This window comes from Fusarium phalaenopsidis, assembly GCF_050370095.1.
Source record: "Fusarium phalaenopsidis strain FUZ10S chromosome Unknown contig_32288, whole genome shotgun sequence".
NCBI lineage: Eukaryota > Fungi > Ascomycota > Sordariomycetes > Hypocreales > Nectriaceae > Fusarium > Fusarium phalaenopsidis.
Window position 1 is genome coordinate 1,291,766 of NW_028145412.1, and position 23,130 is coordinate 1,314,895.

The window sequence follows — 23,130 nt, forward strand, 5'->3', positions numbered from 1 at the left end:
CTGGTCCTGTGAAACGCAACGGACCAGCTTGTGCACCCTCACGAACTGCCTGCCTGCACGGCCTGTTTAACGTTTTCCGACATGCCATACTTTCAACTGGAAACATGATCCTCTCCGGATGATCGGCTTGTTTAATGAAGTCGGTAGGGTGTGCCCGCTGTCAATGGCACGTTGTCAAATGATCAGCCCCCGGACCGTGACAGACACTAGACCGAAACTTGGGTAAACCTGGCGACAACTAGAAATAATCCTTGAACTTCTAAATTCCTTCCATCGGCATTAACAGACACCGTTGACGGGCATCCGCTCGCTTACAGCCGACGGCAGTCCACAGAACAAGGTATGGCTCGGGCCGACCACTCACAAACAACCTAACGCTGCAACTGAATTGCTAGCGCCAACAACATAGCATGTTGGCAAAAGATTAAGGGTAAAAAAAGGCTGTGCAGGGAGGATTCAGCTGCAGCTCCAGCTCGTAAGCGGCCCAGGCCAAGCCCTGTTCCTCCGAGTTTAGAGCCAGTGCTTAACCTTGAGTTCGCGCACAACCAACACGCCAATCAGCTGCTTGTAATCTGTAGCAGCGTTCGTCCTGTAATGTAGCGGGTGCAGGATGCTCTGTGTAACTAATTCTCAGCTGCTATGCAGGCGGCACTTTCTCATCCCATACCTAGTGATAGGATGCCGGTTGGTTCAGGCCGTTAATCCCTCATCATGCCGGCGACAGGGTTGAAGCTGGAGAACGAAGCATGGGGGCGTAGCCACTCGCGATGTGTTTCCTCGAGTCGTGGATGGGAGATTATATAGTAGCTATGGTCTCGCAGCCTTTCAGCAAATCATCACCGCAATTCCCTCCCCCGTGAGACGCCATTCTTTTCTTCGCCTACCAGCATGGTGGCACTTCGTTTTCTGCTGCTGGCCCTGGCGCTCGGCCTTGCAAACGCAGCCGTTTGCCGGCCTAATAAGCCTTCCACTACGCTCCCTGAAGCCCAGACCACTGGCCCGTATGGCCCACCTGATGGCTGCAAGTACGGTTATGTGAACCAGTACGGTGTTTGCATCACAACCGCTGCACCTGAAGATTCGACTGTGAGTTGCCCTTTCATCATGTTCTCCTAGTTGATATCACCAAATCCGTTGCGCCAATCGAGTCGTAGGCTGACCTATCTATCCTAGACTGCTACCTCGAACCAGTCTACTGATGTGCCTGGGCAAGGTACCAGTGCTGGCACTCCTGGAGACCACACAACCGACGAGGCCGGCAATACTATCCCAGTGACGACTGACAGGGCCGGAAACACGATTCCCGTCCACACAGATGCCACTGGACGTCCCGTCACTACGGATGAAGCTGGAAATACTATTCCCGTCAACACCGATGCCACCGGAGTTCTTGTCACCACAGACGAGGCTGGCAACACTGTACCCGTCACCGATGCTACCGGTCGACCCGTTACTACAGATGAGGCTGGTAACACGATTCCTGTTACTACTGACGACGCCGGCAACACGGTTCCTGCTGTGACCACCGATGAAGCTGGCAACACTATCCCCATAACTGATGCCACTGGACGTCCTGTTACCACCGATGAGGCTGGAAACACCATCCCGGTAACCACTGATGAAGCTGGTAACACTGTTCCTGTCACTGATGAGCCCGGAACTCCCATTTCGACTGATACTGCCGGCAGCCCTATCTCTGTCACTACTGATGAGGCGGGCAACACCATCCCACTCACGACTGACGAAGCTGGAAACACTATCCCTGCCAACACCGAGACTGGCAACACTGCTGTCACAACGGATGAGGCTGGGAACACTATCCCTGTTACCGACGGTACCGGGGTGCCGGTCACCACTGATGAAGCGGGAAATACCATCCCCGTGACCACGGATAAGGCTGGAAATACGGTTCAAGTGACTACCGACGAGGCCGGGAACACCATCCCGATCCCAACTGATGCCAACACGCGCCCTGTGACCACTGATGAAGCTGGAAACACGATCCCGGTTACAACAGATGAAGCGGGTAACACTATTCCTGTCACAACTGATAAGGCCGGAAACACGGTCCCAGTGACGACCGATGAGGCAGGCAATACGATCCCGGTCCCGACCAACGGCAACACCCTTCCTGTCACCACGGATGAAGCTGGCAACACTGTTCCTGTCACTACAGATGAAGCCGGGAACACGGTGCCTGTTACTACTGATGAGGCCGGAAACACAATCCCCGTTACCACCGATGGAGCTGGCAATACTATTCCAGTTACGACAGATGAGGCTGGAAACACCATCCCTGTTACTACAGACGAGGCAGGCAACACGGTGCCTGTCACAACTGATGAAGCGGGCAATACAGTTACCGCCACTACGGATGAAGCTGGTAACACTGTTCCTGTTACAACGGATGAGGCTGGCAACACTATTCCTGTCACTACAGACGAAGCTGGAAACACGGTTCCCGTTACAACCGGTGAAGCCGGAAACACGGTGCCCGTCACTACCAGTGGCTCCGCTGCTACAGAGACCACCGCGTCTGGGGAATCATCTGAGTCCAGCGGTGCTTCCGAGCCTACTGGTGAGCCCACAACCAACATCCCAGGAGAGGCTACCACCGAGCCTACTGGAGCGCCCACTACCGCCAGTCCGGGAGACCAGACCACTGAGGCTCCTGGCGCACCTTCTACCAACCCGAATGAAGGTCCTACCACCCAGCCGCCAGAGGGTACATCGACGGATATACCGACGTTTACCACACTGCCTCCTGGAGCGACACTCTCCCCTGTCGATACTACATTCACCACCCCTATCATGATCACAACTACTTCCCCTGGAAGTGACCACGAGACTGTTGTTCCAAGTAGGCGTCACTGCCCATTTATTGATTCATGACTAACTGAGATAAACAGTCATCATCCCCACTGGAGGTCCCCCTGAGGTCTGCTGGGGTTGCCCTCCCAACGTCAAGATCGATACCCCTGAATTCTGTGTGGAGATCTTTGGAGCCAAGATTGGAGACTGCTCTGATGATAACAACGACGATGACGACGACGACGACGACGATGATGATGACGATGATGACGATCCCAGCTCAACTGACGAGGTTTCGTCTTGCACCACCTCGGTCGTCGCTACATATGAGAGTGTCTTTTGCTCTGTCACAGGTTAGTATTGTTTACAGGCACGATCTTCTATCCGTCAGGCAGTGATACTGACCCTCAACAGGAACCGGCACCGACCCTGCCACTGGATGCTCCACCACTGCTTGGACAACCATCACGGGCTGCAGCGTCACCAACTCAGCAACCACAACCACCACGACGGCTACGGAGGATGAGGACACGCAACCGACTTGTGGACCCGAGATTTGCGGCGCAGCAGCATGTGCCTCGCTCCCTCAGAAGAGGTCCTTGGATGAAGAGCTTGTCTCTAACCTGACCAAGCGTGGAGACCCAAGCAACGGAGAATGGATTGAACCCAGCGACTTTCAGGGTAGCTTACCCGACAGGCAGAAGCAGCTTGTTATCACCATGGTCCGTGATGCGTACCAGAACCGCTTCAACCCTGGCACATTCACGCCTCAACTCGTCTGGTTCCCCCTTGATCCACCCGACGCCACCACGTCCAACTACATCCTGTTCGGAAGCAAGACAGCCAGTCTTGCTGTCCAAGGTCTGTGGGGATGTACAGCCATTGTCGTGGTATCAGAACGTGGTGCATGGGCTAGTCATATCTGGGAGAAGACATTTGACAACCACCAGGCCTATCTCAACGGCGCGCTGCCCAGCCTCCATTTTGGCCACGGGAGAGGTGACCTGTACCACCCGTTTGCTCTCGCTGAAATGATAGCAAGTCCCCATAACGGTGATGAGGGTGTCGTGTTTGGAGATAAGGACGAAGCTGCGGTGGAGGTGGGGACTCATGTCTATATCATGGCGCCTTATTCCCGGCCATGGCCTCGATTCGACGTCACTTTCCACCCCTACTTTACGGATCTACAGTTGGAAAACAACAGGTTCAACCCTAGACCAGACAGGGACCTCCATTATGGCGCTCTCATCGATCTACTAAAGAATGACATCAGAACGATCTTGGGCCAGGATGTTCCCATCGAGACGATCCCCTACGCGCCGATGGTACTTAATAATGCGCTCGAGGAGCAACGTCAAAGGGGACTACTGCCCTTGGAGGAGCAGATCGACATGCTTGGTGACGTTGATCAGACAACCGCTCGCGGAAAGGCCCTGATCCAATACCACCCGGCAAAGACATGTAGAGGATGGGCTGAATGGCGAGCTTGGTTCGAAGGTGGTCCTATTGATGGTCGAAAGGACAAATGGGGCCCCGCGACTTCGCAGCTTCTGGTCCGAGAGGGGAACCAGAAGAGAGAGGAGTGTCCTTTGGACAACCCTGACCGTGAGGACACGACTTCATCCGAGACATCAGCTTCCGAGACCTCTACCGTGACGTCGTCGGCCTCCGAGACAGCCTCTGGAGATCTTACCTTGCCTCCTCTCCCTACCCTCACTGGCATCTTCAACTGCGTATCCAGCACCGAGATCCCTCAGTGTCTGGGCGGTTTGTGTGTGACGTCGACTTCCTGCATCAGCTTCGGACAGGCCACGGCCACGACGACGACTGAGGAATTGCCCGCGGCTACCACAGAAGGAGCTTCCTGTATGGAAGACAGCGATTGCGATATCAAGTGTGAGAATGGCAACGACCCTGTCTGCGTCAAGTTGAACCCCTTAACTGTCGCTGGAGTTTGCTCGTGCCTCGAAGTCACCAAGCCGACCAACACCGACCCTGCCGAGACGTGCGCCACCGTTGTGCCCACCCTCAAGGCCGGAGAAGGGGATGATGAAGACTGCCGCTGCTCCTACGAGGCTGACGGTGGCGATTCCGATGAAGTCTCATTCCCTACCAGTGTTCAAGACGATGCTATCGAGCACTTCTGTAACGGAGACCGCATTGAAGGAGCTGAGAGAGCCGAGTTTCCCATCGAGGATGAAGGTATCACAATCTACATGGAGGTGACACGCGCAAATGTCGATCAAGAGGGCTGCGACAATGGCCCTAATCCATTCTACCTGGACGACTACTGCCGTGACGCTCTGAAGGTCCTTACAAGCTGTGATGTGCTTAGTAACAAGGATAGGAGCAGAGGTGGTCACTACATTGACAACGGCGAGTATGGCTGCGTTGACTGGAAGCTCTGGGCTGAAAAGGGAACCGCTGGTAACCCCGATGACGACGACGACGGTGGCTCTTCGCAGCCCACTTGCCCCAACGACCCTCCCAAGCTTGAGGACGGGGAGGGAGATGACAAAGATTGCCGCTGCTACTACGACCCCGAAGATGCCGAAACGGCCATTGTCAAGTTCCCCAGAAGCGAACAGGACAAGGTCATCGAGGGCATGTGCCAGTACTCGCCCGTCGACCCCAACAACTCCGAGGCGCGCGTCTACAGTCTCCTCGACTACGACGTCGAGGTGGCATACAGGGTCAGCCGTGTCAACATCAACCAAGACGGCTGCAAGGACGAGACAACCATGGACCCTTCCCAGTGGCAAGAGTACTGCACAAAGGCCCTCGGCACCCTCGCCAGCTGCGACGTGGTTGGCAACGGTGAAAGTCTGGGTGGCAAGTACATTGACAATAGCGAGTACGGCTGCATTGAGTGGGAGTTTTATGCATACAAGTCCAGTTGAAAGGGCGGGATGTAACTGTCTGGAAACAAGACCCCTGGTATTTTATGTGTACATATTACTTGCCTAACGGTTGAATCCGTTCTTCTTGACGCTCACTGACTTGAGCTGCACGCCTGCTAGAGGCAGTGTTGGCTCATTAAATAGCATGCTATTAGATATATAGACAAATCCTTATGTTTGACGATCAAAATGGCTGTGCTTAGAGATTTCTACCCAAGCACTGTGCCTGTGTCTGTTTAGGTAATGAAGGACAAAGGATTGCTGTTTTAGGATTGGGTTTTGGTCCCGAGCTGTACTAGCATGTTCTTCGTTATTGTGACCGATGCTCTGTTTAGAGTCGATATACTGCTCAGTATAGAACAAAGAATTTGTGTGAGGACAACAACCAAAATACTTGGTTGGTTCTCCTGTACCTACTGCATAAGAAGGAAGAATCAACCACAGCTTCCCACTTTCGTAGTTCTCTGTTGAAAGTAGACTCTTCTCATCAACTCCACGAACCTGACCAGAGAAACTGCTTACTCGATAATTCTTCCGGACAGGGCACAAAAATGGAAGAACTGCTTTATGAGAACTCTGTGTACGCGATTAGGCTCGTGCCCGGCAAGGGATATGGCATCGTCGCAGCCAGCAAGATCCCCAAAGGTACCCGCATTCTCTCTGAGGCGCCACTTGTCCGGCTGCCCCGAGACGCTGTCTCTGTCGATCAACCTCAGGCCACCAAATATCAACTTCGGGTGTCGATTGCTGCCAAGCTTGCCGCCTATCCCCCAAACTATAAAAAGGCTTATCTCGAGTTGTGGGACTCGTATCCAGAAGAAAGTGACGAGGTTGGCATTGCTTTGACGAATGCTCTTCCTTTGGGCCCGAGTTCATCTACAAGCGGCGTCTTCATGCAGGCATCCCGGTTCAATCATAGCTGTCACCCAAACGCGCAGGAGACCTGGAACGAATCGATCGAAAAATTAACTTTCCACGCGTGTTGGGACATTGAAGAAGGAGAAGAGATCACCATAAGCTATTTGAAGAAACGGGCATGCTACAAGACCAGGCAGGCCTCCCTTCAGGCTAACTGTCGCTTTCGATGTCTATGCTCTCTCTGCTCTTTACCCGTTACCAAGCGGAAGTTGAGTGACACTAGACTGGAGGAGATTCAGAGGCTCAAGAATGAAGTCACTAGCACGATGGCTCATGTTTTAAACCCCCTTGACAACCTCCATAAGTTGCATAAAATGTTGAGTCTCATGATCAACGAGGGCATTCGCGATGTAAGCATCCCCAAGGCCTACTACGACGCCTTTCTGACTGCCATATCTCATGGAGATCAAGCCAGGGCCAAGGTCTTTGCTGACAGGGCACTGCACAGCCGAAGAACTGTGGAAGGAAATGACAGTGCGATGGTTAAGAAGCTGGAGCAGTTGTCCTATCACCCTTATATACACCTGGATCATAAACATACCGAAAAGTGGAAGTCTAATATCGAAGACGCCCCAAGGGGTTTTCCGACTCCCGACTTTGAGCTTTGGCTGTGGCGAAGGGACAAACCTCGTGAGTTGCAGTTCGCTGACCTGCGGTGCACATCAACCTTTCCCTGCTTCAACGATCTTCCTGGAGAACACGAAGCCAGCACCGAGTTCTTTGAGGCTACAGATGCGTTCAATTGCCAACCAAAGAAGTATTGGGCCCTCCTGGGCGACATTCTCGACGTGGACGAGGGTGACGGGGGCGACCTGAAAGTTACTGTCGAGGACAAGAACTGGAAAAAGGTGCCAGTTTTGCTCCGCACCTCCGAATTTAACGACACGTTTGACCGCTTGATGGTAAAGCAAGGGCATACTATTTTGATTCTTTTCCCCGTGAAGGACGAAAGCATGGACGGGCTACCTGGGATTGTCGTTGACAAGCTCGATGTTTTCAAGGTACTTCTGCATTACAACCCCTGATAAATCTTTCTCATGATTATGCTAACGTCAATTTGGGACAGATACTACCTATAGAACTTGAGGAGTTACTCTATTTGAGTGACAGAGTGCGGTTCTATACATCCCATGTTGAGGGGAAGAGACGCTGCCATGGCTGCAGCAAGGAATCAGACGCACTACGGGTATGCAAGGGATGTCGCTGCTTCCGGTACTGCGATGAGGTAAGAGACACCATATCTAAAAAATGATCTTGAGATATGCTAACTGTTCGATAGTTTTGCCAAAGAAGAGAGCATGAGCCAGATTGCAAGCTTCTACGCCAGGCCAACTTTCTTGGACTGTTTCGCCTAGAGCATAGCCTTGAAAACTACACTAGATTGGCCCCTGGAAAGCCCAATAGGGAATGCGTGGTGTCATGAGGCCACCCTGGGGAGAGGCGGTGGGCAGAATGAGGAGGAGACAGACAGAGGTAGCAGACGAACGAGCAAGACGCTGACAAAGTTGAAACTCACCTTCTCTCTTGCGATACATGGTTCATTTGAATAGTTTAGTATTTAATTATATTTCCTGTAATTTTTATTGAAGTTAGCCCATGCTGCATACTTCTCTGCCTTCGCGAGATAGTTGTTTGAACGAGCTCAACCATGATATCTCCTGCTCCTGATATGGGATTGCAACGTTTACAGTCACCAGAAAAGATATTTCTCTCGCCTTCACTGAGAGGAAAGCCCTCTTCGCACATACTGACTCTTTCAAACTCACTGCTATTTCCAGTCGGCTTGAAGATCAGCGCCATTCGTCTCTGCTCCTATCAGCGTGAGTGCTGATGCCTATGACGAAGAGTTGACGGTATTTACAAGTGTTTAGGCGATATAACTTTGCCTCTTGGATAAAGTGGTTGAGATTCATGGCTGTGATGTCGTTCGACCGTGTCAGGTGAGGAATTACAATCTGAGGAGGGCATATCACTCGAAAGAGGAGGTGTCGACTGCTGCGCCACCCACAAAGCCAGCATGAGGAAGACAAAGAGAATCAATATAGACAGCAATAGGTATAGAAAGAAGTTTTTAGTTTTTTTTATCCATTAAATATCCACCTGGCGGTCAATATTTGATCGGGGACTGTGCTCAAAGTGTTCGGACTCGCATGGTTTCTGAGAAAGCTCATCATGTCAAAAACGGTGGATGAAAACAGTGATGAATAAAAAATTATTAAATGAGGATTAGAGCAACACGTTAGATTCAATACCATGACATGTATCTAAGCAAAACGTAAGATCGAGACCAGGGTTTCTTGTACCTTTCCAGAAAGTACCCTAGGCAGGAATACAATCGAGGAGTTGAGCCTTGTCCCTCTGCAAAGCCTCCTCCAAAGTAGTGAATGGAATACCAAATTTGGCCTCCACATCCTTCGCCTCCGCTGCAGCAGGGCTAAAGTTCCTGATGTTGGCCCAGAGATTGAACTTTTGAGCCGGGACTGCGGCCTTTGCCGCTTCAACCTCCTCCGGAGTGCGCCTCCTTGAAATAACCTCTCTTCCAGTGATCCTAATCAGGATCTTGCGCGTCTCCTCTAGAGTCAAGTTGCTCTTGCCGAGCTGGATCGCCTGGCCATTGAACTTTTCAGGGTTCTGGAAGGCGGCCGTGGCGTATTTGCCAATGTCGTTAGCATCGGTGTAGATCATCGTCGCATCGTCGTTGTAAGCGTGATCAAGTTCCCCCTTGGCTGGTAGCGCAGGAAAGTTGCCATAAACATTGGGCAGAAGGAAGTCAAAGTGAATGAAACCCGGGCGAATAATAGTGTAGTATTTGAAGCCGGCGTTGCGGACAACCTCTTCGACTTCATGCTTGGACTGATAGTAAGAGCGGATGCCAATTTCTTCGGATTTCTTGTCGTCCCAAATCTCCTTATCACCGGTCAAGAAAGAGGTCGATGAGATGACAGTCTCAACACCTGCCTTTTTGCATGCTTCGGTGATGATCTTGGCTTGCTGAGTCTCCAGACCAGGAATAGGGAAAGTGTTGAGGAAAGCTCCCTTGCAACCCTGTGCAGCCTGAAAGACTGCTTCAAAGTCGGTGCTCTCTCCCTTGAAGACCTTCACTCCAGGGCGCTGAAGAACCGCAGGAAGCTTGTCGGGGTTTCGCACGACGGCGTGGATTTTTGCACCGGTTGCCAGAAGGTGGTCAGTGATATTTTGGCTCTGCTTGCCGGTAGCTTGAGTGATGAGATAGGTCGCCATGATGAGGTTTGGATTGGGTTTGGAGGGCTGAGTTGGTGGCTTGTGCTTGAATGTTCTTGTTTGTTTGTTTGTTTGATGCTGAATGTTGTGATTAAATCTCGAACAACATTTCAAAGCGTTCTTTATATATGCATCATGATATTACCAGGCCCACGGCGCTCCACGGCGATATTCACTATGCTGACGGACTTAAGGCTACAACTCGGCCGTCGCAGCGCTGCGCGGGATAAGCCACGCAGCTCGGCCGGTGGGAGTGGCTGGCGAGTGCGTCAGCTTGCGCATAATGGGCCAATCGCGATCAAGTCCGAGGATTGCTTTGTCAAGGCTCTAGGCTATTCATCCGTCTCTTGTTGCCTAATGCCGATCGTAGATTACAAACGATGTTCACGCGCGGGTCGGACATTGGAATTGCGAGGACAAGCCTCGGCGGCTGACGGCAGTCTGAGGCCGCGTTGCGAACTAAGACTCGGATGAACATGACATGGACAGAGATTGAACCTTTGTTAACATGACATTACTACGAGACGTTTTTCCTTGATTTTTAGCTGCTAGGAGGACTGCAAGGTCGGGGCCGAAGCTCCCCCTCCTTCAGATGCCTTGCCTGAGGTGACTTTGAAGTAATGGTGAATGTAAAATTCCATGGCGATCTTTGATATGATTGGTCTGAACAACAGTCATTTGATGTAAACAAAGAATAGATCGGTTAATTATCAGCTCAGCCTTGCTGTGCACTTGACTGAACAGAGCTAACTCTTAACTGAGTTCAACTAATCCATCGCCTTGTCTTCGTGAACACTACCGGAAGCCCAATTAGTTTCTTCTTAAGAATGAGTATAAAGACCCAGCACCGTGTGGATTGTGAAAAATTCGATTCTGCACACGACAAGCACTCTGCCTCCTCGACCCACGCTGGACTGCACTCTTTACCCAATCACTTTGTCAAACAACAACACTACAGACCCATCAGACAAAATGCTACCCACTCTCATCTCTGCGAGATTCTGGCATCAGCTGCGAGACATCATTTGGAAGGATCCCTCCGCACTGTATCGTCTCGACGTTAGATGCGTAGCGTGCAAACAACACATGACTGTCGGTACAGACGATCGACCCATGCAAGAGTCTCATGGCATACATATTCTACCTTGCGGACACATGGTAGGTTACCGTTGCCTCAAAGATCGCTTTCGCCATGGCCAATACAGCTGCCCATCATGCCAAGACCCTCTCAAGCATCCCCGATGCGGTGACCCCTGCTATGGTATGCCCATGCCCTCCAACCCTGACGAGTTCAACCAGATCCCACCAACAATTCCCGAATGCGGTGGCGTCCTTGCAGTGGAGTGCACTAACTGCGCTGTCAAGGCCTTTACTGATGGTCTCGCTGACATCTACAACTGCTTGGACGTAGGCCCGAGGCCACTGCCCAACCACCAGTTTTATGCCTTTTCAGCCACCCTCAATGGCCATAGTTACTTATCCCTTCCCAAGGGAACTGTGTACGTTAGGCCGCTTGTGATTCCGGTAAACATGAGAGAAACCGCCAAGGCAGCTAAGGAGCAGTTTCTTGACCAGTGGAAGGGTGTGTGGCGCACTTGGCAAGTCGGTGAGTTCGAGGTTCGGTTTGACCTCTATCAGAATACCAAATACGATTCCACCAAGTCAAAGATCAGGAGGTCGGCTAAGGAGCTTCAGAGGATTCTTAGCCGCAAGTATTGAATGGACAGGTGCAAAGTTGGATAGATGGATAAGTTTTGAGGAGACGGGCTAGGATGAAACCCGTTGTCAATAATGCCTCTTCATTCAACTTCTAGAAAGGATTTAATTGATTGTGTAGGAAGCATATGTCTCACGATGAACCTGGCAATGCTTGGCTGTTGTTTCGGGCTCCCACTCATTTAGTCCCCCTTTTTCCTTTTTTATATGAAATGAAACATTTTTTTCTATTTGTGATGCCACTGAGCAGCCATTTGCCATCCGAACCACCACCCCGCCAAAGTGACAAGAACCAGTAGCTTGTTGTTGAAGTGTAAGGTAATGGCTCACAGCCGTTGAGTCTCTGAATGTGTCTTTGTGTCTAATGTTTGTTTATTGCTAACGAAGACAAGTAAAATTGCCTCTCGTTTATCCTCAGATCCATCCGATATCATACATTCTCTCTATCGCTCCATGACCTTAGTTCAGATCAAAGTTCTTGGGGCCCTTGTAGGTCTGAACCATAGCATTGGGCTCCTTGGATGTGGCGATCTGCTTGTTGGGAATGAAATGCTCGCCGGTCTGGTTGCTGGAAGGAGTGACGGGCTGTGATACTGTGAGGGTGAGACCCCTTCTGCTGCGGACAACGTTGAACGTCCGCGAAGATTCCTTGCACTCGCCGTCCTTGACGTCGGGGAGATTGCCGCCGTTGGTGGCACCGAGCATAATGCTGCACTGCACGGGTGTCTTTTCCATGGTGCCTGGCTGAATCACTCCAAAGGAGTAGCTAACAGTCACGTTAGCGTGAGTGTTGTGTAGTGGAATCGAGCTAACTTACCTGCACTGAGTGCTATGTGGGATGCAGCCGGCATAGAAGTCGGAGACGGTGAAGACGGGGCTTGCTGAAACAGCAGCGGCGGAGAGAACGGCGGCAGTGAAGAACTTCATTTTGTTGATGGATTGGAAGTAAGGAATATGTTTTGGCGGTTTGTTCAATGATGTATGGTTGAGGCTTGATAGGTTCAAGATTTGGGGCAGACGGAACTCGGACTTTATAATAATTGCAAAAGAGAGCTCGTATTTCTGTCTTCATGCCTCATATCGCCTGTATAAGTCTCCTCGTTTGTCGATCACCACCAAAGTGGACCCAATATGGGCAAGACGCAACGTCACCATCCCCAGTTTCTCCTCGTATTCCAGATGCCGCGATGGGTCTGGTTTGAAACATCGAGTTTCCGCCGGCAATGACATCACGCCCTTGCATTAAGGCGATCAATTGGCACGCGCATGACGTCCATCAATGCCGTTCCAGCTGCAGTGCTACTTTGCAAGTGGTTCGCTTAGCGCTGAGACGCCGATATTCCGAAAATATCGTCCGAGAGGCCAATTTACGTGGTTTGTTCTCGGTCTGGGAATTATTGTTGAGCTGGGATCTACATGTAACGTTGTCCACATGCCACAGACGAAGCTGCGGAACCATTCCATCTCGTGTTGCCTCTTGATGACACCGACAGCTAGCTACGACTCTCTTTCATCGCGCCTCCTGCTGCATGGCGATCATGGGGCGGAGCCATATAGAGTTCCGCAGCGCGGCTGTCAATGAACGCTGCGTTATCTTGCAACAGCCATACTACGCTGGAGAAATAGGGCCTGGACTGGGCATTCGCAAAACAAGATAGTAGCCCGTGAGTCTTATGTAAAGAGGATGCGAACATTCAGCCTAGAATCTAGTCGTCTGCGATAGGCCCCAGCTATAATAGAGATTGAAGACACGCAGTAAGCGTTTCAGAGTTGAGATGAAGGCTCGCCAGGTACAGATTTGCGAAACCATCTCTTTTGGACTGCTTTGCGCTCCAAAGCCACCCCCACCCTCCTTGCTATTGGAGTGCTTCGGGCGTTTCACTTATAACCCCATCGTATTGTGACAAATTCCATTGGCCATGAACGTCAGGATATTGTGGTAGCGGTGAGACGTGGGGATGGCGTGCTTGGTCGTGGGGGTCTGTCGACAAAACTCGTGACAGTGAAAGTCTGAAAATATTCTTGTATCAGACAACAGCTTCTTATATATCCACAGGCAGATGAGTCTCTGATGAAAATACGAGCGTTGAAAGGGAAATGGAGCATGTTTCGATGCGAGACGACTTGGAGTTCACCTAGAAGACTGGCGTCTAGCCAAGGCGACTACCAGCTTTCAATAATTGAAACAAACAATGCGGCCATAGAAGCCCAAAAGACATGATAGAATTAGCTCAAAAGTCTATCAAACCTCTACATGCGAGCTGTCCACTTTCGCAATATTATTCCAACCGCTCCACCCCCCTATAATCAAATTACGTCCTTCAAGCGTTGTTGATGCACCAGTAGATGCTGTACACATTCCATCCGTCCACAGTGTACAGGACATAGGGGGGCGATCCGGGGTTGGTAGTCTTGTAACAGTTGAAGTTGTGGAAGCCGTTGGTTCCTGTTCCGGTCCAAGCGTTGCCTCTCTTGCCAGCGGCGTCGGCAAAGATGTTGGACGTGAAGGTCACGCCAGTGCCGAAGGTTCCTTTTCGGAGTTAGTTACTTTTCGCTTGTAAGGAATACGATGAAGTGCCTTACCCTTCACGGGCTGTCCCTCCCAGTGGATGTTGCCACCGTGGGTGACGTCGGTGTAGTCATCAGGCCGAGCCTGGTTGGCGGCGGTGTGGCCTTCGCCATAGTAGGCCATGCCGCTGGAGTACTCGTTGCCTCGCTGGGAGTTCACCAGGTAGACATACTCAAGAGCAGTGGCGGACTGAGCACCGAAGAGGAAGGCGGCGATAGAAGTGAACTTCATTTTGACTGAAGTAGGATGGTTGGAGTAGATGGGAGTGGTATTTGAGTGTTGGCTGAGTGCTTGGAGTTGTTTGTCTTGAGGAAGTTCACGACATCTAGTATTTATATAACTTGATCATTACTATGGCAATCAAGTGCCGAGGACCACTTACACATCGAGTCGGGGCTGAATCTTGGCTCCCGTCTCGGCACGCTTGTCTGACATAAGCCACCTCTCACGTCAGATTCTAGAAGTTGTATGCAGGAGAAAATGCGTTGAAATGCAAGCATCTGAGCTATTATTCGTCAATTTTAGATCTCAAATTTCCACAATCAAAGGTCCCTGAAGCAGGTGGCCTCGAAATCGACACCCCCGCTTACGGTATGTTCGGCCCGTCCATCAGCTGCCCATACAGAGCTCTTTAACCGGCGGCCGACTCCTCCGCTCAGACCCATCTGGGGGAGAGCTGAATGCTGGGCAATCTATCAGCTGCCTTTTCCGGCCCGTGAGAGGTTGGGGTGAATGTGTTAGCTTGTATCCTCTATTTGTAGATGAGTCTTTGTCAACCAGTCATGCAACCTGGTGCAACTTGGATAGCCCCCTGAAGAAATGAATGCGTGATTGGGGCACAGATACATCACGCTCTCGACTATTGAAAGTGATTCTCTTTGCTCGACTCTGGCTACACCGCTTCTTCGAGCAGCATTCACAATGGCACCCTTTCCTTTCTTACATGCATCTAAGAACGCGCGCTTTATTGTAAAAATGACAGGCTAGACTCAAAGAAATATCTTCAAGTAGATACAACATGACCACCCACGCAAAGAAACAATCATTTGCTGAGGTTTTGCCGTCGCCGGCTCAGCTAGTAGTCTACCATACTCCCTGGTCAAATCTAGGGAAAGTCGTTGGGCCAGCACTTCTCCTTGGGCCACAGCTTCTGGTCATGAGTCTCGGCGTGCACCTCGAGCTGGAGCTTGTTGGTGTTGACGATCTCTTTCCGGCAGTTTTGGCACTATAGGCCCAACACGTTAATGCTATCACATGATAGAGCAGAGGATCAACTCACGATTGATGTGGGCTTGGGGGGCTTGACAGGAAGTCCGTTTCGCTTGACGGGAGCTCGAGTTCCGGCAGCCTCGGCCTTCTTGTGCTCCTTGTTTCTCTACGGCTACAGTAAGCGGGCTATCACCAGCAAGCAAAGATTACTAAACGCACTCGGTCCTTCTTGGAGATAGGCATGGTGAGAATCTGCAGTGAATAGGTGGAGAAATGAAGGTTGAAAAGTCTTGGTAGAAATAATGTCACGACGCTATTTGAAAGAAGGGAAGAAAAAATTCTCCTTGTGGGGGGAAAAACGTTTTCTTTTTTAGTGGGCTTGAACAAATGCTCTTAAGCCATCTAAGCTTGTAAGACTCTCAGCGCTGATGTCTGTATCGGATTTAACGCCAGTCTTATCGGTCTAGACTCAAACCGCCTGATTAAAGCTCAGACCTGGTTTGAAGCGCGAGACGGGAGGTAAAACAGGTGACAATTAGTATCACCATCAGTAACGATATTTTTCAGGCCCGAGCACTCCTTGCAACTCGCGATGAGCGGTAGCTTAACAAGTATTCAATAGTATGGAGGCTGAGCGAGTCTCGTTGGCCAGGGTTGGGTGTCTAAAGGTGCGATGAGCTCGTGGTTTGAGTATGCCTACTCTAGTCTAGATTCCCTCTATCCGCCTACCATTCAGCTAGTTAGTATACTTGTCTAACTGTGGCATTCTTGTTTCAGCAGTTGTGTTGAACACACGTCGAGACCTCGGATGTGGCGCGAGACGTCAGCCAGTCAATTCCCTTTGAGATGACTGTAGCTCGTTGCAGACTCGCCCCTCTCAGTGGCTGGATAGCTTTGAGTTTTAACTACTTTCTTGTGCCATTTCGAATGCAATACTGCTGTATTTGGTTGGCTTGTTGGGAGGGTTGATCCCAATAAGTACGGCCTTTGGGACGTATGGATACCAGCGACGCCCTCATTAAGTTGCACGGCTCCTCCATCAGTTTGGCTGATTGAGATAAGACAAAAGTGTCCAGCGCTCGCTCAGGAGCTGGTTGATCAATATGGAACAGTGCAACGCTAAAGGAACCAGGGTTGCTAGCCACAATTCAACCATCCGTTGGTTGTCGCATTGAACAGCCCAGGCGACACTGGGGGCTTAGACAAGGCGAGGGATCAACTTGAAACGCTTGGCGGCGTCAGGTGACAATTTCCCCGGACTGTCCCTCAAACGTCGCGTCCTTCACGCGGGAAGATTTCAACCACTTCAATCGATTTCGTCCTGGGCATCACGAAGGCAAAATGTGTATCCCTATGAACACTTTGCACGTCGCGACAGAGGCTGTCCAAGCAACTGCCCTGACGTCCCGTATCATTTGCTTCCTTGCTTTCGCCGCTGACCTCTCCCATGGCCCCCGAGATACATATCAAATCGGCGGATTGGTGGGTCACAAAACTGTTGGGGATGTCATAGGCGAGCTATCAGATGCTCACAACAAGTTGAATGGCTTTAGCCCCTCGAACCCCGGCAACAAAGATCTGCGCAGACTTGGCAGGGAAATCACAGAACTATCAAGGCGACTCTCAAACATCATCACCGAATTCAAAGAGGCAGAGCTAAAGGGTCGAGAAGCAGCATGGCCAGGGCTCCTAGAGGCTGGGGAAACCATTCGTCGCGACGAAGAAGTGCTGCAGCTAGAGAACGATCTCCATGGTTACCAAGATCACATCATCGCGACGCTGACTACCTTTGTCAGGTACCTAGCCTCCGGAAGTGATCTTGCATGAAAGCCACGTCACTGACTTGATAATAGACCAAAAGTCGACAGATTGTGTGACTTGATGTCCGACAGAAACGTCAAAACAGGTTATAGTGACATTCGAGATGTCGTCAAATCCTTGAATGAAGGCCTCTCCGCTTGCACTAGAGTGTACGGGGACGTGCGGATCCAAAAGCTTATACGAGTGCAACAACAAGAACTTTGGCGGATCCGGAAATTTCGCGTCTTGAACATTCTCGAATACGACAAGATGCGGCATCCTCGGAATGAGGTCCAGGAGCGGCTTGCCAAGATTCAAGAGGAGCTGACGCCCTATGGAGGGATATTTCCCTGGGCTTTTGGCGTGGATGAAGATGAGGTCGGAGATGAGGAACAGATGTTGAAGTACAGAACTAGAGATGATTTTGCGGACTGGCTTGCATCACAGGGAGGGACGTTTTACATTCGGGGGAAGCCGGGATCAGGGAAGTCCATCCTAATGGAGTACTTGTTCAGTCATCATACAACGATGAGGGAGCTCGATAAGAGATCCAGTAAGTCCCCAGTGCTTCTTACATCGTAATAAGATCTGATGGCTAACCGCATCTCACTAGACTCGAAGAAAGTCATCCGTCTTGCACACTTCTTCTCCAACTTGGTCGGAGGCGACCAGCAGACTCTCACCGGTCTTCGGAGAACACTTCTCCACGACTTGCTCGACCAGCATCCTGAAGTCGTCTCTGACTTGGGGCTGTCTGAAGCCGAGTTGGACGACAAGTCCATCGCCCACTGGGGAGGTGGAAACGCCAGAAACGCACTGAGCTCAGCACTAAACAGTATCTTCGAAAAGGCCGTCAAGTCTGGAACCTGTGTCTGTCTTTTCATCGACGGTCTTGACGAGAGCCAGAATCCCAATAAGCCAGGGCAGGACGATTTAATCATTCAACTCAAAGCATGGCAGGACTTGGGCGTCAAGTTGTCTGTGGCTAGCAGAGAAGACCCAGCTTTCGAACATCTCCCGGCCCAGAAGACCATGACCCTACATCAACTTACACATTCCGATATGAAGCGTTCAGTCACTCGATGGATTCATCAATTGGATGATGTCAATCAAGAGACGGTTGAGCTTCTTGAGAAGGAGATGCCTGTCAAGTCAGGGGGCGACTTTCTTTGGCTTGCACTCGCCATGAAGTCTACTCACGAATGGCTATCTGCCCAAACAGAAGTCGAGTTCGCCCAAATCGCGTTGGGTGATATCCCACCTACATTAAATGGCGTTCTTTCAAAGGCACTTGACAACATCAGAGATGGCAAACACGGACAACTGAAAGCATCATCAACTCTTTTGATGCTGCATCTTCTGGAAAAGTACAACCTCGATCTTGACTTGATAGGGTACTCCTTCCTCGACGCCTACTTCAGGGACCCTCAATTCGCAGACATACTTTACAAGTCAGGTCTGGAGCATTTTGACGAGGCTGCTCAGAGTGCTCGTGCCGTCTCGGCTCGTCGTCGGCTCGCCAATCTTTGCGGAGGCTTCGTTGAAGCAAGTCGTGGTTCTCGGCAGATTAAGTACACACATCGCCTGACCAAAGATTTCTTGCAGCAAGCCGATGTTCATCAACGCCTCGTGGATTTTTCCAAGGGATGCAACATTGGTGATATGGCATCCAACCTCATCCTTGCTAGCAAGATTCTCACTCTCGCCGACGGTCGTACAATGCCCGATACGGAGGTACAGCAGTTGCTGCAAATCCGTATCGACGGAAGATTGGATAAGGAGCCTTACGTCTTCTTGAACATCTTTGAGAGCCTCCCGCTTCCGATAGATCTTCTGAAGCCCCCTCGACATGGGACCACCGAAGGAAATACTGCCGAGAACCATTCGAAGGATGATTGGAAAACAGCTAGTCTGGGACTCAAGTTGATGGAAAAGCTGTACTGTTCGCCCTTTTTCATCTTGACCCTCAGGGGCATGTACGAGAACCCTTCCTGGAAGCTGCAAAATGACCCGACATTTCTCAATACCGAAGAAGAGATCTTTTGGATGACTGATCTTGTGATCGCCAAGGCTTTCTACCGCAAGCTACAGGAGCCAGACTTGCGGTTCATCCGACTCTTCTTGCAATGCAGACGACAATTCTTTGAAGCTGGGATTCGGTGCTGCGCAGCACACTACAAACAGAAACAGAGTATCATTCAACTCTACCTCAGCAAGGTTCTGGTTCGGCAAAATCTCAATCCAAGGTCGATACCTCCCCCTCTTTCGAAAGCAAACCAAACAGCCAACATCGGACTGATGATCGAGCTGCTCTTGCGTTCCGGTTTGGTCAACAAGCCGTGGTTCAGGATCACGACAATCACCACGCAAGGACAGAAAGAAGAGATGACATTCAGAGCTTGGATCATCAAGCTCGATCCGCCAAACAAGGATAGAATCTTGCAAACAATGCCTTGGAATCCGATAGGCATGGCTGTGGGTGTGGCGATGGGCATTTTGGTAGGTATATTGATACATCTTCTTGGTGAGTCTGCTAACAATTTCTCTCTTGACATCTTAGAGCTAAAGTGCCGAAATAGCGACGTATACGGGGCAGAATTGGATGTACGCCCTTATGATGCTTCCTGGAATTTGGAGATTTTGTCGGGGACGCGAGATGATTCCGAAGGTTCGGTGGAGGAGGTCACATTGAGACACTTTCATTGCTTCACTTCTTTGATGCTGCGTAGTATGGACTCGTTTGGGAACAGAATCAAGTACAGGCCCTGATGACTTTTACTCGGATGACCACAAAGCGTTACACCAAAGCCTTCAAGTTGAACGAATCCAGAGGAGTGAGATTAACTAATAACTCAAGCGACATGAGGTGGGAAATACAAGCATGATATCTAAATCAAAACGTTATCCTTCGCCACCAGCTATGGACTTCTTGCTCGTTCAATCCTTCCGTCAGACCAGCACGGTGCTCGCGATAATAACAGCAGCTACCGCAGCAAGGATGCAAGGAATGCGTGAGGCTCCGGCCGAAGTCTCTTCTGGAGCTGCCGCACTTCCAGAAGCCTTAGTCTCACTTGCAGAGCCCCTCGTAAGAGCTGACTCGCTCGTCGTGGCCCCAGGCTCGCAATCATCAGTGCCGGATGTCTCAGTATTCTTATACGACGATGACTCTGCGGCGACAAGTAGACCCAGGCCCTGGGTGATAGTAACGGGGTACGGAGCAAATGTAAACTCCTCGTTGTCTCTCCCAGGTTCGTGGTTCAAAGTCTCTGTGACTGGGTCCTCGATGGCGCCTTCGTCGATAACAGTGCAGGCCTGAGCAACTATCCCGCTCATTTCACAGTGCTGAGAGTACGTCATGTTCTTTCCCTCGTACCCATAGACGGCGAACTCGTCAAACACGCCCGTGATGGCAGGCTCAGAAGGTGAGGATGAACGGGCCCACGGCCCCAGGGTCATAGTAACAGTTGACCCATCGCATTCGTTTAGGTCGAGGATTTCAGTACGACACCCATGGATGAGGTACGTAATTGCGGTGGGTTCGGCCCCAAGGACTGCGACCGCAAGCCTTCCGTCTCGAGGAGGTAGGATGAGGGAGGTAACGAAAGTGGAGATCATGTTCGAGGAAAGAGAATTAAATGAAAAGACTGGGGGCGACAATTGGGCTTTGAGTATGGAAAAAGTTAAAGAAAAATTTAGGGGACAAGTACGAGTAAAACAACGTGTATGGTAGTGGTCAAAGCAAGGTCACTGGGTCCGGTGCTGTTGGTTGGCAACCAACACAGCATGATGAAACCATAACGAACAAGGCAATGGGTTTCATCTTTATGGACTGAGATGAGGATTTTATTGCATTGCTCATTACAAGAAAAGCCGAGCATGGAGCAGTCTTGGAATGTTCTCACCGCTGTTTGGAATCATTCGATGAAGCATTCAAAGGCTAAACGACTGTCAATCTGTCATATTGTGATGCAACTTATACTCTTCATACACTACATTAAAGTTCTTACCATTTTAGGCCACTATACTTGCACAATAATGCCTTCGTCAAGTTCCTTCATCAAGCCTGTATCGATATCACAGGATGCAAGTGGATTGTCCACCCGTCTCAGCTCCACGTTGACACCAGTAGTGTCCGGCTTGGGGGTTCAGCTCTCAGCACCAAGAACCCGAGCGACTTCCTCGGCAACGTTGTACTCAATCACTATCCGGGTCGGCTTTGTTGCAAGACTAGGAAAGAAGCCTGCAATCATATAAGCACCATACCAGAAGTACACCCAATGGTATAACTCACCGATGACCTTCATGAACGTGTACATTGCATACTCTTGAATAGCTCCCATCGTGCGCTTCGAGTTCTGCATCTTCTGTGCTGCCTTGAGTATACCCCTAACACGTGGTTGACGGAGGTCCATGTACTGTTTGGCCGCTTTGTTGATGACCTGCTTGAGAGATGCATCGTTCGAGGAGTCGTCCTGCTCACTTCTATCACTGAGATGATGGGCCAAGAAAAGGGCAAACGCCTCGCAATCTTCCAGAGCTTGAGATGCGCCCTGGCCTGAAGTGGGTGGGAGAGCATGTGCAGCATCCCCCAGTAAAACAACACCGTGGCGCTCCCAGGTTGGAAGCTCCGGTGACGTCCAGGTTGGATACATGTTCTGGATGTGAGCGGACTTGAGGACGCTTTGGACCACTGGATCCTTCCACTGGCCATGTCTTTCTCGCAATTGGCGCATAACGTCATCCATGTCCAGTGACTTGGGATCAGGACATTCCTTGATCTCATAGGTTGACCACCAGGCGAGAGAATCACCCGGCTCGCATACATGAGAAGGGGAGTCACGTTCAGCATCAGATGGAGAACTGTCAGAGAAGAAGTAGCCAAAGAAACCACAACCACCGAACACAAAGTTGATGGATCCTTTGTCGACACTTTCCCTAGCATCGTCAGCCGGGACAAAACCTCCGATGCCAACAAGCCCCCTAGAATAGAGTCAGCAAGTTTTATGGACCATTGGCCGGAGACTTCACATACTCATAGTTTGGGGGGTACGGATTCTCTTTAGCATCTGGGAAGAGAGCCTCTTTGGCAATGGACCGGACGCCGTCAGCTCCAATGACGAGGTCGGCTTCAACAGGGTCGCTGCCATCGACAAAGCGAACAGTGTTCTTCCCTTCCGGATTGGCAGTCACATTTAACACCCGTTTGTTGACGATGTGATTATCCGGGATGCGATCGCGAAGACATCTCCAGAGCGAATGGCGACTGCATGCAACGGAGTACATACCCGACACGAGGTCAGGCTCCATTCGCACAAGGATATTGCCATTTTTGTCTTTCAGGTTGGAGTGAGATGTAACGTAGCCGTTTCGCGTGATGTCTCGGAGGAGGTCGTCATCTAGGCGGCGCAGGACACCGAGTCCATTTGGCGCTATGGCAAGTCCACCCCCGACAATGAGGGTTGATGAGTGCGTTGGGCCTTGTTCGCGGTTGTCTGCGGTGGTGTCTCGGGCAGTATCGTATGCTTCGTAAATGGTGATGTGTGGATCTCCTTTCAGGTGTTTCCTAAGCTGAAGATACACAGCGCATCCGCTAATGCCAGCCCCGATAATGACGATTCTCATGGTAATTGTATGAGGGCAATTAGAATTCAAGGCTTGGGCCAAAAGTTGAGAAAACGAGGGCTTGACAGGAAGCAGACCTCTAAAGAATAGGTGAGGGTGGAGGAGTGGTGGACGTGGACGAACCAGAAGAAAAACCCGGTTTATGCTTGAGCCAATACCTTGTATCAAGGTAAAGCTGCGAAGAAACACTGAAGATGAAGTATTTCGCTTTTGAGCAACGCTGAAAGAGGGCCTCTTTGTATTGTCTGTTCACTCACAGCGATCACTGGACTTGGCCTCCAGCTGGATGTGAAATGAGACCTCGCTGTAGCCCCATGCACGAAAAGGCCGCTAACTCGCAAAGCT

General features: G+C 50.7%; 10 protein-coding genes across 10 annotated transcripts; 4 read left to right on the forward strand and 6 right to left on the reverse strand.

Annotated features, from left to right (window-relative positions):
• Positions 1 to 888: 888 nt before the first annotated feature.
• Positions 889 to 5,711, forward strand: LRP88_04003 (uncharacterized protein; the record flags this gene model as incomplete). Its single annotated transcript, XM_083240592.1, has 4 exons — positions 889 to 1,086; positions 1,174 to 2,860; positions 2,910 to 3,164; positions 3,226 to 5,711. The coding sequence occupies 4 exons, from the start codon at positions 889 to 891 to the stop codon at positions 5,709 to 5,711; spliced, it is 4,626 nt and encodes a 1,541-aa protein (XP_083103882.1).
• Positions 5,712 to 6,943: 1,232 nt separating this feature from the next.
• LRP88_04004 (uncharacterized protein) lies at positions 6,944 to 7,654 on the forward strand (the record flags this gene model as incomplete). The annotated part of the gene is made up of 1 exon (XM_083240593.1): positions 6,944 to 7,654. The coding sequence occupies one exon, from the start codon at positions 6,944 to 6,946 to the stop codon at positions 7,652 to 7,654; it is 711 nt and encodes a 236-aa protein (XP_083103883.1).
• A 1,294-nt stretch (positions 7,655 to 8,948) lies between these two features.
• On the reverse strand, positions 8,949 to 9,869 carry LRP88_04005 (uncharacterized protein; the record flags this gene model as incomplete). Its single annotated transcript, XM_083240594.1, has 1 exon — positions 8,949 to 9,869. One exon carries the CDS (start codon positions 9,867 to 9,869, stop codon positions 8,949 to 8,951), a length of 921 nt encoding a protein of 306 aa, XP_083103884.1.
• A 1,192-nt stretch (positions 9,870 to 11,061) lies between these two features.
• On the forward strand, positions 11,062 to 11,588 carry LRP88_04006 (uncharacterized protein; the record flags this gene model as incomplete). The annotated part of the gene is made up of 2 exons (XM_083240595.1): positions 11,062 to 11,115; positions 11,169 to 11,588. The coding sequence occupies 2 exons, from the start codon at positions 11,062 to 11,064 to the stop codon at positions 11,586 to 11,588; spliced, it is 474 nt and encodes a 157-aa protein (XP_083103885.1).
• Positions 11,589 to 12,044: 456 nt separating this feature from the next.
• On the reverse strand, positions 12,045 to 12,512 carry LRP88_04007 (uncharacterized protein; the record flags this gene model as incomplete). The annotated part of the gene is made up of 2 exons (XM_083240596.1): positions 12,045 to 12,351; positions 12,403 to 12,512. The coding sequence occupies 2 exons, from the start codon at positions 12,510 to 12,512 to the stop codon at positions 12,045 to 12,047; spliced, it is 417 nt and encodes a 138-aa protein (XP_083103886.1).
• Positions 12,513 to 13,906: 1,394 nt separating this feature from the next.
• Positions 13,907 to 14,385, reverse strand: LRP88_04008 (uncharacterized protein; the record flags this gene model as incomplete). The annotated part of the gene is made up of 2 exons (XM_083240597.1): positions 13,907 to 14,115; positions 14,169 to 14,385. The coding sequence occupies 2 exons, from the start codon at positions 14,383 to 14,385 to the stop codon at positions 13,907 to 13,909; spliced, it is 426 nt and encodes a 141-aa protein (XP_083103887.1).
• Positions 14,386 to 15,259: 874 nt separating this feature from the next.
• LRP88_04009 (uncharacterized protein) lies at positions 15,260 to 15,606 on the reverse strand (the record flags this gene model as incomplete). The annotated part of the gene is made up of 3 exons (XM_083240598.1): positions 15,260 to 15,379; positions 15,434 to 15,529; positions 15,583 to 15,606. The coding sequence occupies 3 exons, from the start codon at positions 15,604 to 15,606 to the stop codon at positions 15,260 to 15,262; spliced, it is 240 nt and encodes a 79-aa protein (XP_083103888.1).
• A 1,098-nt stretch (positions 15,607 to 16,704) lies between these two features.
• On the forward strand, positions 16,705 to 19,729 carry LRP88_04010 (uncharacterized protein; the record flags this gene model as incomplete). The annotated part of the gene is made up of 4 exons (XM_083240599.1): positions 16,705 to 17,159; positions 17,217 to 17,716; positions 17,777 to 19,662; positions 19,724 to 19,729. 4 exons carry the CDS (start codon positions 16,705 to 16,707, stop codon positions 19,727 to 19,729), a joined length of 2,847 nt encoding a protein of 948 aa, XP_083103889.1.
• Positions 19,730 to 20,112: 383 nt separating this feature from the next.
• Positions 20,113 to 20,778, reverse strand: LRP88_04011 (uncharacterized protein; the record flags this gene model as incomplete). The annotated part of the gene is made up of 1 exon (XM_083240600.1): positions 20,113 to 20,778. The coding sequence occupies one exon, from the start codon at positions 20,776 to 20,778 to the stop codon at positions 20,113 to 20,115; it is 666 nt and encodes a 221-aa protein (XP_083103890.1).
• A 530-nt stretch (positions 20,779 to 21,308) lies between these two features.
• Positions 21,309 to 22,785, reverse strand: LRP88_04012 (FAD-dependent oxidoreductase; the record flags this gene model as incomplete). Its single annotated transcript, XM_083240601.1, has 2 exons — positions 21,309 to 22,143; positions 22,196 to 22,785. The coding sequence occupies 2 exons, from the start codon at positions 22,783 to 22,785 to the stop codon at positions 21,309 to 21,311; spliced, it is 1,425 nt and encodes a 474-aa protein (XP_083103891.1).
• Positions 22,786 to 23,130: the final 345 nt, after the last annotated feature.